Source organism: Amblyomma americanum, chromosome 5, assembly GCF_052857255.1.
Source record: "Amblyomma americanum isolate KBUSLIRL-KWMA chromosome 5, ASM5285725v1, whole genome shotgun sequence".
NCBI lineage: Eukaryota > Metazoa > Arthropoda > Arachnida > Ixodida > Ixodidae > Amblyomma > Amblyomma americanum.
Genome location: NC_135501.1, coordinates 153,889,624 through 153,909,152, shown reverse-complemented (window position 1 = coordinate 153,909,152; position 19,529 = coordinate 153,889,624). Strand labels below are relative to the sequence as shown.

The 19,529-nt window shown below is 44.7% G+C and overlaps 1 protein-coding gene across 6 annotated transcripts; it reads left to right on the top strand.

Moving 5' to 3' along the window:
• The first annotated feature begins 2,500 nt into the window (after nt 1-2,500).
• Nucleotides 2,501-18,212, top strand: LOC144135181 (uncharacterized). 6 transcript variants are annotated; one of them, XM_077667924.1, is made up of 4 exons: nt 2,501-2,614; nt 5,976-6,085; nt 7,125-7,181; nt 17,922-18,212. In XM_077667924.1, exons 1-4 carry the CDS (start codon nt 2,533-2,535, stop codon nt 17,979-17,981), a joined length of 309 nt encoding a protein of 102 aa, XP_077524050.1. In that variant the 5' UTR covers nt 2,501-2,532; the 3' UTR covers nt 17,982-18,212. The 6 variants fall into 6 exon arrangements, with proteins under 6 accessions (XP_077524050.1, XP_077524048.1, XP_077524051.1 ...); XM_077667922.1 differs by having other exon boundaries at nt 7,122-7,181; XM_077667925.1 differs by lacking the exon at nt 17,922-18,212 and adding an exon at nt 16,278-16,466.
• The last annotated feature ends 1,317 nt before the right edge of the window (nt 18,213-19,529 follow it).

Genomic DNA, 19,529 nt, shown 5'->3' with positions numbered 1-19,529 from the left:
TAATTTTAAAAGAATTATACCAAATTTGAGCATCAGTGACACAAAGCGCCAAGTCAGCTTTCGCAAAGGCTACCCTCCTATAGAGCATATGCACTACGTCGATGTTTTGAATGTGACATCAGGAGAATAGAAAGAAACCCTATCTACAGGCTTCATTGATTACGAATAATTTTTGCGCTCATATCCAGACCTCAGTTCACTTGCGAAGCACTGCTTCCACGGTGTGTAAAACGTTCATATTTAAAGTATTGATGCAGACACAATTGAACGAAGTACGGTATAACCTTTCAGCACTAATAAGCATTGCCTAACAACGCGTCGTGTATCGCGAGCTTGTGCCGATGTAGTGATAGTGGGTACGGTTTCTCTTCGACATAAGCGCTAATAATTTCTGTTTGCGAAAGCTTCACTCAAGTAACTACAGTAAAACGCGCTTTGCTTACTTATGTCCTCACTAGTTCTGCAAAGTAAGCTTGGCTTCCGAGCTAAATTTAAACAAACTTTTACATTAGACAAAGTTTCCTAAGGAACAGAAACCAACTCTGTGCTGTTGCGATTATTGTCTCCGAATTTGCAGTAATTTTTTGTGGTGCAATTAATGTAGATTTCTTAGTTAAGATTACTTATTTCCTCTGACCTTTAAAATACTGACCTCATAAGAAACACTCTCAGCTCTAAAGTAAAAAATCCCCAAGAAAAAGAGCTGGCTGAGAAGTATGCAAAAGGTACAATTGAGCTGCTTTGTTTAATGAAATGTTTGCCCTAAAATAGACCCTTACTAAAAGGCCGAGAAAGACAACGACCTTTCGCCTTGTAAGTTGAACGCCACAGACGTGGCACCACGTCATCAAAGGCATAAGAGACCGCACCTAATATATATATATATATATATATATATATATATATATATATGCATATTCGTTGATACCTGTGAAAAATCAAGTGTGATTACTTGAAAATTTCTGTCGCGTTCTGCCCCACTTTTAAACTCTTCCTACCTCTTACACCCACTGTTTTCGGTTACCCGGCGGCTTACTATACGATGGCTTTAAAAATAATAAGCACGATTACGATACTCCCTAATGCAAATTTTGAACACAGCTCTGTTCGGCGGCGGCGAGGAGCTTCTGCTTTGGCGGCGCGAACAACAGAGTCTTCTCGAAGGCACCGCCTTGACTCTACTTCGTCAAACTTCGGCCCACAGCTCTACACTGCCTCTACATCGCGAGAAACTTCAACGCCATCCAAACCCTCTTGCAGTTCGCTTCACCCGTATCTTTTTTGTTCTTCAAAGAGCACAGTGCCGGCAGAAGTGCCGCGTACCAAGAGGGTAAATGTTTGGGTGGCGTTGAACTTCCTCGCGACGTAAACGCTGTGTTGAGCTGTGGAGCGAAGTTTTGCAACGAGCCTTCACAGAACCCAGTTGAGTTACTGTCTTTACATCGGCACCCCGAACTGCTGGCTTCTCTCGGTTAAGGCTACAAGCATGTGCTTCGGTGGCGTGAATGGCAGGGTCTTGTCAGCGGTAGTGCTGAGCCACTGCTCGGGCACCTCGTTTAGCTGCAACGGCAGACAAAGCATTTCCACCCATTATGTCTCTCAATATTCAGAAAAAAGATGGCTGAGACTATATTGTATTCCGTTATATAAGCAGGTGGTTTATTAGGGGAACGCAACGTTGTGAGCGGCGTAGCCGACGCGGACAATCTGTTTCACAGCACCACCCACCAGCAAAGCGGGGCGTGGCGCGACTGCGAGGAGGAAGCTCGCGGGTGTGTTTCTCCGCAGACTGACCTCCCTCCCCCTAGCCACCCTACCTGTGCCCATGCTGCGGGGTTGGGCGACGGTGCGGTGCTCCGGTTTGTTCGGTTATGCTGACGGCGGCAACAGGGAGGCCAACGTGGCTTAACACAAGAACTGGTGCTTCAGAATTAAGCTCTCTTACCCACATTCACACCTCATGGGGGAAGCGAATGCGCTCCGAAACGTCATGTTATTTCATTTTGTTCGGAGGCGTTTTCTCATATTACATTCCTTTCCGAACCATAGAGGCCTCTGTCGAATGTTCTTATTTTGAATTTTGGTTTATGTAACATTTAACCTTTAACCATTTCACTAAAGAAGAAAAAGTTTTTTTCGCGCAAGCATTTATTGCAGTAGTTTTGTTCGAATTGCAATTTTCTTCGAATTGCAACCATCGCTGAGTGGCGCATGCGTAAGACTCCAAATGCCCAAAACGAACGCCTAAGATAGGCCTAATTTCAAACTCTATTACACTCGCTCCTCGCTTCCTTTAATCGCTCTAATGAAAGCCAATCTGCACCAATAAAAATGTGTTAGCGCCTCCCTAATTTTCCCCATTTGTTCCAACAACGCGTAGCCAACGAGAACGGAGCACACGTTGCTAAAAAAAATGTTACAACACAAAATAGCCAAACATATTGCTTTGTTCTGTTTTTTACGATGGGGCCTGCTTTAGCGCAGATGTTACACAGCGCTCGTTCCTCGCGGCTAACAGTTGTTCGTAACCTAATGAAGGTGGCGAAAGCGATTGGAGTACGTTACTTGAAAATAGGAATGGAGTCGCTTACGGTCACTTTGATGCTGTTCTTCGGTAAGAATTGCAACGATATCCAATCTCTACAGCGCGTCTTGCGATTGCAAGGGATGTTGTTGAAAGCAAGCCTACAAGGCTCGACGTTACCGCTGCTCATTGGCGTCGAATATGAGGCAAGTTTCCGAAGTCTACGGACGTTCACTTCGGGAGAAAGCTTTACGCTAGCTTAGCAATGTGGTTCAGCATTCTTTACTTTATGGAAAAGTCACTATTGTGCATGCAATAGAAGGAGCAATGACTATATCAACTGCAACACAAGTAGACTTATCATACCCAACAAACCTGGACAAAAGAAGTGTTGAGTGGTAAACCCTTCATGAAGGCAGTTTTCATCCAAAACAGTAAGATTTCACCATAACAACCAATACATCAACGGATCACCCGACGGCAGTCTTAAAATTTTTTTGTATTAACGTTTTAGATATCGTCGAAAGCGTTCCCCATTGGTTTGCTATGGCAGTTTTAACTGCTCGATTCGATCGAAAGGAACGCTTTAAAAGAAATAGATTTTACTACATATGAGCTATTACCTTCAATAAATCCGTAACAATAACTTACAATTATCCAATTTTGCAAAATTTTTGTCAAAGAGAGTCGATCATGTTTGCTCGTTTTGTTTAAAGGAGCAAATAACTTAAATTGTTCTATGCACAAAGACGACAAACATTTGTGACATAGAGGAAGAGCTTGTGCGAACTGCAAGCAACGCTACAAAGCGACAATGCTACACACACAGTAAGACATCAATTGGAATGTTATTAAGCTGCGTAAAGCTAAAAGCACAGGCAGAGATAGTTAATAGCTTGTTTAAATTATGCATGCTCTTAAAGGTGGTTTTCCGACAGTGCAGGCCCTCGGCAAGAAATCTTATGATTAAGACCACAACTTATAAGAAAAACGAATCCGTTCAGTTCAAGGGAGAGTGTTGCATATATATATATATATATCTATCTATATATATATATATATATATATATATATATATATATATATATATATATATATATATATATATATATATATATATATATATATATATATATATATATATATATATATATATTTGCACATACCTACATGTAACGCTGAAGGTATTCAGAGAAGTGATTTATCGCATATAAACAGAGAAAACATGAAAAAAGCACGCATAGCCAAATTTAGCGAATCATCAATTCACACTAAGATAACGAACGTCATCTAAGAAGCGGCAGACGAGAAGAGGAAAAAAAACGCTGTTTGTGCTTTTATCGAAAAAAGTCTACTCATTTACTCTGAATGAAAAGAAGGAATGAGCAAAAGACTCTTTGCAGCAGTTAATCTCTACATTTTTTCTTGCGTGAACCATTGTGGGAGAACAATCCCTGTGGCATTCACATAAACAGTTTTATCAGTGCTGGCATCGCCAATAAATGCATTGTGAAAAATTTCTCTCTGTGAAGTTTTCTCCCTTGGTCAAGAAGGAAGGAGGTATGCTTACTAACTGAAAGTCTACCTGGCTATACGGTGAAATGTAGCCGTTATATATAGACGTTTCTGTCCTCTCTCTGTGGGTAGTAAAATATTTACGGTCCTGTACACCTAAATACCTCCCTTTTCAGAAAGAATAAATGAAGTACTCAATAGATATTCTTTTCGTAATTTATTTCTTGCGCCCATGAGCCATGCGCATCAGAGGAGTACATACAGGAATAAAACGAAAAACGAGAAAGCAAAAGCAAATATGGAGAGTAAGATAACCCTCCGGGTGGGTGTGCGCTGCACTACAGGCCGTTTGCTGCCATTTGAGCTTAAAAGGCGGCAAAAGTCCTGCAGCAAAATTTCAGAAGGAGAGAAAGGTCATCGCAATATGGACACCTGCTCACGAGCCTCTTCGAGGTAAAAATGGCGCCCACGCCGCAGCCCGAGCGCTTATGCGAGGTTGGTGAGGAGAAAGAGAGAATAACCACATACCGGGTGCTATTACAGCATTACAGACTGGAAAGCAAAACATGCCCACAAGCTCGCCAAGAACTCGCTAAGAAGGAAGAAGCAGTGCACGCGAACTACAAACTAATACATACACACACCACAGTCTTGTGCATATAATATATCCCACGTTAAATTCAGATAAACGCCCATTTCGTTGGGAATACCTTCACATGGTGCGGGCATGCCAAAAAGCCAGGAGCTAGCGATCATCACAAACCTCACAATTGAGCAGTGCTAGGAGATACTGACCAGCTCACGCCGGGTGGACCAGAGAGCACTGGTGCAATGGGTGAAACAGGCGGCCATCTCCAATGGCGTCCTGTAATAATGACTCCACTATTTCTTTTTGATGAAAAATAAGGTTTCATTCATTCATTCATTCAATCATTTTAGCAATGTTTTGTTAACACTGCAGAATTTCTTCGACATCGAAATGCTGCCGCCTCGGCTGAGATCGCACCCGCGTCTTTTAGGTCAGCTACCAACCACCGTAGCCACTGCGTGATAGAAACACTTCAGCTGACTGTTCAGAGCCGCAGAGGAGCTTTTAGCTGTAAATAATATTACGTCAGGAAGGCCTGACGCTATTTACACGCACTACGTAAGTAATATCAACGTTTTTCTCCTGAGACACGAGATTTCGTTCGCGTGCGTACTTGGTTCGTAATGTGTCTCCGACGAGGAAGATTTTTAATGCCAAAACCATTCGCTAGTGAAAAGCAAGCACTTCACGTGAAATTACTGCAGGGAGCAAGCATTGAGTATGCCACTCCTGGCTCGATTGACGTGCATCGTAATGGCACGCAACGGCTGCACCAGGCGTTGAGTTAGCTGTAGAGGGCAACCAAATATATACTGATGCAGCTTAGCGAAGGTCGAGTATTGCGCACGGCTTTCGCTTCCGGCAGCAGAGAATAAAAACGCCGAAATAGCCCAGCCTTCGATATAGTGAGTGGTCGTGAGAACAACCGTGGACGGCAAAATAGTGAAAAATAGGCAAAGAAGTAAAAATAAAGTCTGGAATGAATTGAAATGTATTTGATGAGTGATAATTACACGCAAAAAAAGTTTGATTTACATACAGTCATTAAGTTATTAATTACAAGCAGAAGTCGTTGGATGGCCGAATAGGCTGGACGGGGATATAGTAGGTTCACGGGAAAGCAGCAATGGGCGCCAAATTTGCAAAAACAAATGTGTTATTGAACTGAAAATGGGATTTAATTACAGTAACAGTGCGAACGTTCTCAAATCCTCCTTAGAGGAAAAAGAGCAGCAAAGAGAGGCGACTAGTTATCCTCAATAGACACACTTTCGCATTCCTCCACGTAAGCAGACTTAAGCGCCCCCGCAGAATTTTATTCGCAAACATCTCTCTCCTCTCCTGTAGCCACCTTTATAGCATCTCAAGCGGCGCCGCGAGCGAACGATAGCTTCCTGCAGCCCGCAGAAGATACGGCATTACGCAACATCGAAGGGGATAACAGCAACGAAGCGAGGGTAAGCTTTTACTGATGCGTTAGAAACAATATAGGTGTTTTTAGTTTTTTTGTCGCTTCTGTACATTTGACGGAAATTTTTTTTATTTGATCCACAGTAGACGGCAGCACCACAGTGTTAAATTCCTGCAAAAAAATAGGCAAATTAAGATGACAGCAGAGCCTTCATGCTATGCTTAAACATCCTCTGTCAAACGAATTCTGTCGAAGAATGTCCACTAAGGAAGGTATGCAAAGATACGTAAATACTTGTTCCGTTTCTGAAAATCTTGACTAGCAAATACGTCTTTCTCTGTGCTCAAATCAGAGGTCATTAATGGTACATAGCTATTCACCTAAGCTGAAAATTAAAAGTTCCTTTTCGGCACTTTTAAACTGATTTGTTATTGCGTTGTAAACTCCTAACTACGAAAGAACTGCAGCTGTAATTGGTGTAGTTGAGCTCTTGTGTTTCCAAGCGCAAAATATTGCAATGTCAGCATTTCATGCGCCATACTTGTTGAAACAGAGAGTCGGATGTTTGATCTCAAACGCAATATAATCTATATGATACTACACATCACGTACTAACACTCCTCTGCTCCTAAGCAGCTCGTTTTCCGTTCAATGAAAAACATAACGTCAATTCTCTCAATAAGTACCAGCAGCAGCAAGAGCCATATACGACAATATTCAGCAGATTTTGTCACACTGCGATAGTTTCGTCTTAACAAAAAAGACGAAATGGATGTTATTCTTGTCGTTATGTTTAATAATTAGGGTTTCATTCCACGGGAATTTTACTACTGGAGCCGCATTATGGAAGTTTTGTGTTATTTAAGTTTTATATCCGTATGCTGTGGCTTACGACGTGACGGTCACACTCACGGCAACCCAACTATGATGCCACTTTCTTGCATAAAAGGGCAGCACGCCCATGTTACACCGGTGGACTGGTGCCGCCATGTCGCCTGGCAATATGTAGGAATGCCACCGCATGCGCCACTCTTACGCTTCCTACAGCAGGCGTTAATTAAATGCATTATATATACTTTCAGCAGGACCCGGACGAAGTGTGTCGACAGAATGTCGATGGTTCCAGTTACTGCAATTTAAATGTAAGTAAATGCTTTATCATGTTAAAGTCACACTCCACACCAAACAATATAAGACAGGTTTCGGCACTTCAAAGTAACTTTACGGTACACATCATAATTTGTCCACTGGGAAGGAAAAAGTGTCAGGGTTTTACCTTGGTTTTAAACCGATTTCAGTACGAAAACAGGGGCCCAAGGCCCGGGGCAGCGTTAGTGGACGAAGACGGTGTGCAATCCGCAGCTCAATGCACTCAAGCCCGAAACACCCCAAGCAGTATTAGTGGACGAAGAAGACAGTGTGCAATGCCCAGGGCGAACATACCGTAGATTTGCACCACTTAAAGTGCCCAAAGAATATCCGGTGGCGTAAATCAAGGCTTTGTAAGGTGTCAATGACGCTTCTGCTATGCAGAATCTCATTTAGCTTAACAAGGTGATGGTTCGGGCTAGTGGGTATGCGTTATGATCCATAGCGCAGCAAGAAAACATTGGACAAACACAAGCGCTAAAAGCGCTAAACATAAGCGCTAAAAGCGCTTATGTTTGTCCCCTGTTTTGTTGCTGCGCTATGGATCATAACCCTCACTTAAATTTTGTACGTATGCAGATGTGGGTTCGCTGCGGCAAACCTTTGTGTATCATGTGGGCAAGTTGAAACAATAGGTAATTTTCTCCTCTCTTGCCGGCGGTTCGCAGTTCAGAGAAAGCAGTATTTGGAGGTCCCTCTTTCGAGGGTAGGACTCCCTCTGCCTCTTCCAGTTCTTTTCTCGTTCAGTGCGAGCGCAAAGCGATCCCCGTTAAGCAGTGTTTGCGGCTACCTTCATGATTACATAAGTGTAAGTGATCGATTACCTTGTTAGCTGTACACAAAATTTTGTCTCATGTCCAAAAGTGCTTGATTCTATTTCCGGTAATTCATATTTCTTTAATTCATTTGAATTTTTCAGTTTTTATCTGCGTTCATTCTTCGCAGCTCTATTTTTTCCCGCGCAAATACCTCATTGGCATTTTGTACTGTACCTTGGCCAATCCCCCTGCGTGGGTATGTGCCATGTTTACAAAGGTGAAGAAGAAGAAGAAGAAAAAGCAGCGCGAAAGTTGGTTGCAGTTTAGCACACGGAGTGCTTGGCTACCATGCAGTAAAAAAGAAAAAAACTACGGCTATAGCCTAGTCCTCTCGCGCAGTGGCCGCCGAGGGTTCGACTCCCAGTCATGGTTATTGGTTTCATACAATGTTTTCTAACTTAACGTGGCGTCACTGCTCCAAGACAAAGACACAAGACTAAGTGTTGAAAAGATTAAACGTCTAAAGACGACAAGATTTTTGGTTCGTTTTGGGGAACGTATGACACTGTCACACTGAAACAACTTCAAGTTAGAAGTTCTCTGTGAGCATTACCAGTGGAAAGTTTGTAAAATATGGAAAAGTTTTTCTACGCTCTTACTCGTGTACTTATCTATAAGTATTTTATCTATTTATTTCTAGTAACAATAATCATAGTAGGCGCAGCAGCCCGATATTTGACACATGGCTGAGGGTCATAACAGCCAGAAAACTTCAGGGCACGCACCAGCTGGGAAGATCGTCTGCTTCCTTAGGCGCTGGCCCCTAGTGCTTTCAGCCTCGAATGGTATTGTTTAACTACCACCGGAAACCGACAGGCTGGCCATCAATAGGCGGAACCCTGTCTCTTTATTGTAATAGGCATCCATAATGTTACCGTGCGCAATTTTGCGGGCACGGCTGGACGAGACACCACAACCGGGCTATAAGTCTTGAAGATTTTGGGGGTAAGAACACGAAATAAGCACGGCCAAATTCTCACCCTTATGGGAAAGCTGGCTGTTTCCTTCACTGTAACTAGTGGCTTGAAAAACGCTCGTGAATTCGGAGGAAGCAGGTCAATATGCGAGAATGGTGTCCATGCTTCAGGAAAGCTCGCAGCCGTGAGCAAGGCGAATCCCGCGGTGGCTTGCATGCCACAGTTTGTGGCACATGTGACAAATAGCAGAACGTAGCCGTAGTGTAGCGATAGGCGGAACCATAAATTGGGATCGTTATGCCAGGAATGAGGTTAAAACAATGTGTCATGCAAATTCTGTCTGAGTGGTATGCAGAGGTAGTACGATATACGATCCGGCAGTTCTCGAAGAAAGCCTCGGCGATGCCGGCGCAGAATTTGCGGCGTTAAACACTGAGTAACCTATTGATGAATTAATTCTGAAGAATGATGTTTTGGAGGAAGAAGACCTACTTCAGCAAAAATTAGCGACATTTTTTTAGCTTTTGCCTAGGAAGATCGATAGCCGTCATCGCTAAGTGAAAATATTAAGCTCTCAAAGCCCCCTTAAAATTTCAGAACAGATGTTCAATCGCTAATAAGGTTTCATTCAGGGCATAGAATAAACATTCGTATAGATGGATTTTTAATGAACAGATTCATAAGAAAGATTTGTACTGCTACTCAGGCATGATGATATGCGAATAATCTTGTTGTTCAATATCTTGTTATTCGGTAAATCTCAAAATTAAGAAATATATTCGACGAGTCGGCTTGCGCAACTTGTATTTTTCTAGCTTCTTATAAAGTATTTTTTAATGTGTGTGTTACGAATGGGCCAGTGCTTCTGTCCAGGAGTTCTCTCCTTTCCTACATTTCTGTCTGCTCAGCGGCTTACAGCGAAGTACAAAATTATAAGCTTAGCGGCTGTCAATGTAATGTTTACACATAAACATTATTGAAACATGTAGCTTTTTGTTTGCATACTTACTTTAAAATATTATCACACTTCCACTTTGCTAACGGCTTTGTTACAAAATTGCGCCACGTGCTCTTTATACGCATAAGAACGGAGCTAGCTACGCCGTTAGAAAAACCGCACAATTTCGCCAAACACAACGTTGCAGATTTTAGCGCGGTGTCTTGGCATACGTTAGTGTAGCAAATGCATTGACAAAGTCTATTCTGCAATGAGGGGCTTCATAGAAATACGTCCAAGCATTGGTTTAAAATGACAGCAAGAAACAGAATTTCGTGCGATGCGATAGTTTTAACGCTCGGATATATAATGAGCAGCACTTCCACATAGGCCACATGTACTGCAGTATAAAATTTTCCCGAATGGAGATGCAGGATGCAGAAAAAAGGGTGCTTTCCCAAAAGATTTTGTGCTAGCAATGCTAAATCGCGACATTTTTTACCTTGTAATGTGGCGCCCTGCCGTCCGTACCTACATTTTTATTGCCTTGCAGTGCATCCCTTATGCAAGGAGGTGTCCTGCTATTTCTCCTCGACAATGCACACCATCCGCAGACCTACGTAAAGCCATCTATATATTTCCACTACTATGCATGTTCTCATCAGTTGCTAATTGCTCATTGTTGTTCGCCTGACTTAACCTTGATAAATAGATAAATTATTTTAATAAAACGAAGGCGTCGAGAACGTTGCGGCAGAAACACGGCACGGACCCTACATCAATAGGCGTTGGCGTGGCTGACATTTTTGCGGAAACGTGGAGGCTACAAAGGAAATCTGCAAACGCTGGTCAGGCTTCCAGTTCATGATCAGTCGACCTTGTGAAGCTATCTTCTAGCAGACCTTATTAGTTGAATTGGTAGTGACTACCCCGTGGAGGCGGCGCCATCACCGGACAGCACCAATGTTTAGGCTTCTAAGAAAGGTATGCGGTAAGGAAGTGCGAATAGTGCGTTTTGGAACCAAATCAAATGAGAACAAGCTAGTTTCGCTACCAATCTCTGACGAATAGGACTCAAATAGAAATCAGTGAGAACAAATATATGCGTCATTATTTACTACTACTTGTGCGAATCTTGGCAGAAGTAAAATCATGTGAAAGACCAGTCTAAGCGGCGTTGATGTAAGCCAAAGAATTATTGCGATATAGCTAGTTACTAAAATGTACTGCTTTTTTTCAATGTGAAGAATGGCCGCCGAACCAGTACCTAGAGTTTGTAGGGCTTGCTGTGGCCAAGCGGGCGAGGAAGAAGCCCCACCTTGCGTCGCCAATGAAGGCCCCTTGACAGCACTGCAAGTCCCCGCTAAGGTGTGCCGCGGTGTCTGAAAGTCAATATTGTTGTACTGGCAAAGAATGCAAAGTCTGGGGGGTAACGGGGTTAAGATATGTAGCGCGCGGAAAGAAGGCAGCAATGGCGTGCTAGAAAATAAAAAAATTACTAATACCAGTAAAAAAGTTAAAAACATACAAACTCATAAAAAGAACACAAAGAGGTGCTAGACAGTCGCTCAGAGCCGAGGCCAACTGTCCCTATACATCAAGACGCAACTTGAAGCCGAAATCTGCTGAGAGCAATGTTGCTACCAAGAGCCTTGGCCGACAGCCATCCAAGGTTGGACCATGTCAGTCCTAGCATCTGAGCAGTTGCAAGCGTTTCTGTAAAACTCATGGAGTGGGCCCCAAACGCCATCGCCCCTAGACCCTCTTGGCGGGGAACAAAGGTTTCAAGCATTCGTACTTCATCCGTTTATGAGCACACATTTTTTTCAACATGAAGACATTCGTGACCCAGTCACGGCGAATGCGGCCATTTGGACATCGTTTGCTTCCATCACTATCATATCAAGCTTCAGCGTCGTGCCTGAAGGTACAACATAGAGTTTCTCATGGGCAACCGTATCCTATGGGTACCGCTCGTACACCATGCTTTCAGTTTGGTTCGCTAAAAAATTAAGTCTCTATTCGGGAAAGGTCCATGCTGCGGCATTTTTGCAAGATGTGGTACACTGTTTCTGCTGCCTGGTTGCACCTATAGGTGCAAACAAACAGGGACGGTCGGCCGGGGTTTGTGGAGTAGCTATTGGAGACAGATCTTGTCTAGTAGATGTTTGTCTTCATCCTCAGGGCTCTTATACTGTCGCCATCCTTTAGGAGTTTGGAATCATGGCAAAGCCTGAAATAGCAAGAAACTGAGTCTTGTGGGCGAAAAGGTGCTTGTTCTAATAGTTCCTTTGTAACCTCTTCCACCGCTCAAGGGATCCTTTCTTCACTGCCTTGGCCACTTGCTCCTTCTCACTAACGCAGCCCGGTACTCCGAACAACTCACTCAGTCGACATAGCACTAACACTTGTTTAGGACATGGGACAACAACTTGTCAACACACTCATCCCCAAGGCGTACCAGCCGTGCCAGCGCCTTGAGTTGTGTTGCTTGAGCTACTCGTTGTAGCTGGAGGAGCCCAAGACCTCCACAACGTGATGGCATCTAGAGATGGCTGTTTGGGAAACTCTCGGGCTCATGGAGCGCTCTCGTAACGATGAGTTCATTAGGTGGTCAAGTTTGCTGGCTTCAGCTTGGATTTCCAGAGTTTGAAGCTCTGTATAGGGAAGCTGGCATCACCTGCTGCCTCTAACAGTGAAGCTTCTGAAAGGGTGTGAGTGAAGCCTTCCCGATGAGGGCCAGATTTTCATTGTTTTATCGCCAGCTACCTTGGGGGCATTATTCACAAAAAGTCAAGGCCCAGATACCAGATGGATAAACCACGTTTTACCGCAGAGCTCGTTCGGCCCGCTACAGTAATCGAAGGTCGGTCGTACTTAAAACTCTTCATGTAGAGGTCAACTCTCCATCCTAAATACTGCGTCTTCTTGGCGTTCAGCGATAGCCGGAAGTTGGACGTACACATTTTGTTTTGTGGAGTAGCGCATTCAACCCCTCCAGGGTCTCTGACACCAAGAGGAGGTCATCAGCGAACTTAAGACATGGAAGAAAGGCTCCCCTTGTGACACGTCGAAATAAGAGTCGTTAAGCGCCGTCAGCAAGTGGTCGAGTACACTATTGAATAGGCAGGGTGAAAGGGGGTCCCCTTGCTTCTTGCTGGGGCTCTAATGTCATCTGTCAAGTCACCTGACGAAAGGTAGTAGTGGAGTGGCGGTACATTTCTCGCAAAACATCGATAAACCACCGTGGCACCCCTCTAACCTCGGGAGGAAATAAGGCAAGATGAGAAACAGAATCGAATGCCTTGCGGACATCCAGGCTGTCTGCAAACAGCGGGAGGCGCTTTTTATTCAAAGCTCTCATGAGAGCTTGGAGATGAAATTGGTCTACGAGGTGCTGGTGCCGTGAGAAAATACAGCCTGAAACTTGTTAAAACGGTTATTCTTAGACAATCTGGACAGCAGCACTTAAGCAGAAAGTCGATATAAGATTGCAGTGACCAGTAGAGGCCGCTAGTCGCCGGGCCCAGTCGTATTCGCACACTTCGGAATAAAAACTGTTCTTGGCTTTTCAAAAGGTATCGTGGCGAATGCGAACCAATTAATCAGGATCCATGTGAGTATGGTCGCTGTTATTTTACGTAGCTCTGACACCGATAAACCATCAGGTCCGACAGCACTGTTGGCCTGCAGTGTCTTCAGAGCTGCCTGGACTTCCTCAGTTGAAATCTCTCGTAAACCTCTATCTTGACTGAAGAGATGGCAGGAATTTGAACTTGTGACTCCTTCGCGAAGATCTTGTAGAGTACATTCAAAACATCATGGAGTGAACACCCTGATGGCTAGTTCCCCATAAGAAGGGCGTCTGCCAAAATGGCTAGCCCTAACTGATAGAGCAGTTGATTCCCAAGATATCGTCGCTTCCGTCGTCGTTTTTTCATAGAGCACGCCTCTAGTCACGGTGCGTCCCGAAGCTCCTTTGTGTTGGGATCCCTGGGACAGACACCATAAAATTTTACCATGGCATTCACATCGGCCAAGGAAAGGGGCCCTGTGCACACCGCTGATGACAAGTCAGTACTGGAGAAGCCCACCGCGAGGAACTCCTGGTGCACCTTCTCGGCATCAATGGGCAGTGGCTGCAAAGTCGGCGTTCCCTGAACCAGGGCCGGCAATGCCGGTGGAACCACACTAGCCTCTACCACCAAGGCCAAAGCGGTCCTATATCTGGGATCACGTCAAATCTGTGCAATTGCCCGTACAGACCAACAGGGAAACTTGCGGCGCAAGTCCTCGTTCGCTTTGCTGAAGACCCGAGTGACACATCAGCCATTGCGAGTGCTGCTATGACTGAATCCACCCACCTACAATGGGCATAGGTAGGCTCTTGACTAGTACTCGGAACCGGATGTGCAACCAGAGCCATATCCACCACTAGTGTACCCCGCATATTCTCTAGCAAGGTACGGTAAAGGCGCAACACTGATCTCCAGCAGGAGGCCCGCCGCACACAAGCCGCATCAGTTTAAACATGAATACGCCAACATGGGAATAAAGGGGCAGCAAGCTTTCCTCTAGCGCGCTCCCTTTTATGAAAAGGAGTGTGCTAGAGGACAGCTTGCAGCCCTTTTACTCATTTCTGTTTAGAATGTGTATCAACTGTGTGACCGTGATGTCATCCGCATAGGAAAAACGGTTGCATAGGAGGGGCGACAGATTGACCCAAAGCCTCGGATGTTAGGCTAGGAGGCAGGGTTCACTAAACATTTAGAAATCCTATCGCTTCAATCAATCTCGACGATCATATGTACGTGCATAGGCAACGCTTGCACAGGAGTAGAACGCATTATGGTGCTGAACCCAACTCACCGTAAAAACATATCGCAGGAACATGAAGAGCGGCGTGGAGTTGGCGTTGGCTACAGAACAGTCGTCGAAAAAAACTACGCGTGCCTTAATAGAACTTCAGAAGGGATTCGACTGAATCAGATAATTTCCGAACATATGCAACTTCTTTTGTTGAGCAATTCTAATACTCGTAGAAATATATTCGATTCCCTGGTAGATAATTTCGTATCTTCACGCACCCTTATTCTGCATCTTTCTTCCGTAGACCTATTGTTGTTGGGCTGCATGTTTATGACTATCCCTCCTTTATCGCAAATTCGCTTAACCTTTAGCGATTCACGGAACTAGTTTCACTATTACTCGTCACCGTCGCATATCATATTCATGAATTTATTTTTCATCATAATTTTCCGGTCATCCATTCATATTTTGCCTTAGAAAAATTGTGTCGACAGCGCATAGACAGAACACACGAGAAAAAATAGAAGCGAAAAGAAACGCCACATAAAGTGAGAGTACACACGATGGGCATCTATCTGCAATCATTTATTTGTTTTGCGCCGCCGTTTCTCTTCAATGAGTCATCAACATCACCAGCACTAGCAGCAGGTGCAGCAGCTTGACTGCACTCACTGCACCGCAAAGGCCTCTCTCATGTCTCTCCAACAAGTACACATAAAGGTGGAGCTGACATACAAGTGGGGTATACTGTGTAGGCCTTCATTTCTTTTTTTAAAACATAGATACATTCCACCAAAATTCTGCGTACATGGTCGCAGGACTCCTAAGTGTGTGCAAAAGCTTCCGTTAAGTTTACGCACTCGCCCTTGGTTTCAAGTACTACATAAGGAACATTGCTAAGTTCTTCAAATATATATGCCGGAGTTCATTCCTGCTATCGAACGGGACTGTTTTTGCACTCACAGCTATCACAAATTTTACTTGCGTTGTAGGCGGACAACTTTACAGTCCAGAAACAAGGATAATAACATCCGAGAGGGTGAATCGTTTGGTAACTATAAATTGTCCTGACTCATATAACATATGATTTGAGACCCTACACTGACTTTAGACTTTACATTCGAAGGATTTATAGAAACTTAGTAGAACAGTGCTCGCTCTGCCCAGAAAAAGAAATTTTGCTTTCTTCAATTTCGGCATGTCAATTGCTAGGGATGTTGACTTACTTTATTTTCCTTCGCATGGCCTCCAGAACTTCCTCTGCCCGGGAGGCGACGGCATTTGCTGCAATGGGTCCTGCTTTTGCCAAACTCTGCCCAATCCGTGCGACGTAATTAATCGTATCAGTGCTGAAAAAGACGATGACGAAAAGGGTAAGAGTAGATTGTTGGTCATGGGCAGCTGCATCGCGGAATGTAGAAAGGAGTGCAAGAGCTCTTGGATGTGCGAAGACGCAGCAGACAAAGGGGAATGCAGGCGCCATTGTTTGAACGGATGCCACGACGCTTGTTCAGATTACCGTCGAAGCTTGCCCATGTAGCGCAAATTACCGTAATAAATTGCGAAGAGATTCGCACTTACCAGGGTATCTTTCTGTGCATTCTTCAGCGCAGGTGTCCACTTATCATATCTGAAAATTATGATGGCATCGTGCATTTGGAATAACTGTCCCGAGAACCATTGCAACACTGAAGCGGGAATTAAACCACAACCGCCTCCTGTTTAACTTGCCAAAGGAGCTCACCAGCTGTGCTGCGTCTGCGATGCAGCTTCAGGCGAAAGTTTTGCATCCATGAAAGAACGCCTATTGTTTCCCGTATCGCAAGCTTAATGAAAAATAAAATTTGGTTTTGGGTAAAAGACAATGGCGCAGTATCTGTTCCGCATCTCGGCGGACACCTGAACCGCGCCTTAAGGGAATGGATAAAGGAGAGAGTGAAATAAGAAAGGAAGAAAGGGTGCCGTAGTGGAGGCCTCCGGAATAATTTCGACCACCTTGGGATCTTTAACGCGCACTGACATCGTACCGCACACGGGCGCCTTTTGCGCTTGGCCTCCATGGAAAGCGGCCGCCTATGAGCGAAAATGCGAAAGCCTTTCCCTGTCCTCTCTTTCTCCCTCCATTGTTCTCCTGAGAAGTGAAAGCTTTTACTGCTTTTGTCGATGCTATTTCGCCGTCACCACACGCATGACCTTGAACGCCCTTGCTGCGCCGCTGCCATAGCCACGCATCACGTGACTTCACCGCGCCACTGAGCCGAGTATTCGCCATCGCTGCGCCGGGGCTCCACAGCCGCTGAGCGGACGCTTTAGCCTCCATCAAAATGCGGCCACCGTGGTTGGATTCTAACCCGGGTACTCCGGATCAGTAGCCGAGCGCCCTCACCACTGAGCCACCGAGGCGTATTGAAAAACAGCCCCAAATCTTTTTTTCGCGTGTTGTAAAGCTTCTGCTTTGTACCATTTATAGAGTGCAAAAAAACAAAAATTATATAGGTAGAGATCTCACTGACGCCCTAAGAAAGGGAGTTTTAAACCGTTTTTTCGTCATCTATAACCTGTCGACATGGGAAGCAAGCGAACCGAAGCACTCTACTTGCAATGCGAAAACCTCCAAGCGTTGGATGCGGGTTTGGACGCTGGTACATGACCTGACAGCGCCCAGACGCATTCGATTCGCGCATGGTTTCTAGCTTGAGAAAGTTAATTTCTGGTGCTCACAGAGGGATATTCGGGGCCCTCAAGCCATTGTAATAGCTTCGACAACTTAGTTTTCTCGGTTGGCCCCTTCTTTTGTAAACTAGCTGGGCACCTTCCCTTTTAACAATGCGTGGTTAGGTTTAGAGGCTTTTCATTCTGCTGGTGTGCCTGCCTATTTTCGCACAATCATTAATTAAAACATCTTGTTTTCGCCTAGTTTGCATTTTTAGTTTTAAATTCGTTTTCTTGCTTTGATGTTCCACTTAAAATTCTGAGTTTATAAGTTAGAGATTCAAAACACTGTCGTAAACACAAAAACAAACCAAAACGACCAAGCAGAATTAACATAGCTCCGAGAATGATTTTATTCTTTAGAAATAAAATTACCTTAATACAAGTGATGTTAACAAACTTTAAAAAAGAATCAACTTTTGACTACTTCCCTGCCTGCTTTTCCTCACTTTCATAACATGTTATTTGCATAGACAGCTTACTGAACGTCTTTTAATTCGCGTGGCGGCTCTGTACTTTGTGCGCTTTTGTTCTATGTAGGCAAACAGCCTCCGTGAAACGATGCTTCCTAAGGAAGGTAGGCCTGCGATGAGACGTTGAAGGCGACTATCGCAAGTGGACACTTGATAACTGCTTTGTCGAGAACTTTTGCTACTTTTTATGCGAGGCTTGTCTACACTCCTGACTTTATTTCATATCCCCTATCCCTTTCTCATTGTGCCTAATGGCAAACATCTGGAATAAAAAATGGCTGGATTATGAATTATAAATTCTAACCACAACTCCTCGATCTTTTAATCTTCTTTTCGGAGTATTTTGCTCCGTGTACCTCCAGGCCAGCATTCATGGTGAAAATAAAACTCTTAATCAGCCGCTGCTTTTTTGTTTATTTTTATTTTCTTTTATGGCACGTGTCCAAAATGCAGCCACAGTCAAGCGAGGCTCTGGGCTTCAAAGGCCACCTCATTCATTCTTCAATGCTCATCACACCATGTGGGGAGGCGTTAGGATGGACGTTAGGGGAAGACAGCCTGTGTCCTTCGCCTCGGACCATGACCTCCAGTGCCTGAATGACGGAAGCCCGACATATATACGAGGGGTGACTTATAGCAGCTGCTTGGACTTGACTTACGTTTCAAAGTGCCTTAACAACAGCGTCCGGTGGTTTTCGGATGTAGAAATCCATGGCAGCGACCATATCCCAACTTATCTGATTATTACCGGCCTTTCCACATTTTCCCCAGCCACGTGAAGGCAGCGCATTGACTGGATAGTTTTTAAATTACTTATGGAGGCTGCTTGCGCAGAGGGCTTCTCTACCGGTCTTGAACAAAAAATTAAGGAGGCCATGGAACACGCCACCTGCCCCTTTAACCCTGTCGCTAACTACACCGATTTTGACTTCGAATTGCAGCGACTGCGATCACAACGGCGCAGGGCAGAGCGCAGATACCGACGCACAAAGTAGCCCCTGGACCTAAGAGATGCTAGGCGCATACAGAAGAAGATTCAGCGCAGAATTCACGCACTGCAAACACAACGGTGGAGGACAATGGGCCAAACACTTGATCCACGGAAGCCTTTGTCACGCGTTTGGAGTGTAATTCGGGGTCTTCGCACGTACCCTCAACAGCGCTACCCGTTCAAATCCGTAGCGCTCCACCAAAGGCGCAGTGTGGTTGAGGTAGCTGAAGATTTCTGCGCAAGAATAACAGGCCCTCCAAATCCAGGCGCAACGCTGCACTGCAACAATGTTCCACCCTCACGGGATTCTCGTATGGATGCACTATTCTCCATGGAAGAACTTGATGCTGCGCTGGCTTGTTGTAGAAGGTCATCATCACCAGGGCCCGATGGTGTGACGTACTCCGCACTTGCCAACCTTGGCCAAGAAGCTCGACGGGCTCTTTTGGACACTTATAACAAGTCATGGACTCCTAGCATAGTTCCTCAGGATTGGAAGACCAGTCGTCTGGTTCCACTTCTTAAGCCGGGGAAATCACCGCTCGACCTTTCATCATACCGTCCAATTGCACTCGCCAGCTGCGTCGGCAAAGTCATGGAAAGAATGCTTCTCACACGCGTGGAATGATACTTGGAGCGATATCAGCTTTATCCAACCTTCATGTCAGGGTTCCGACGGGGCCG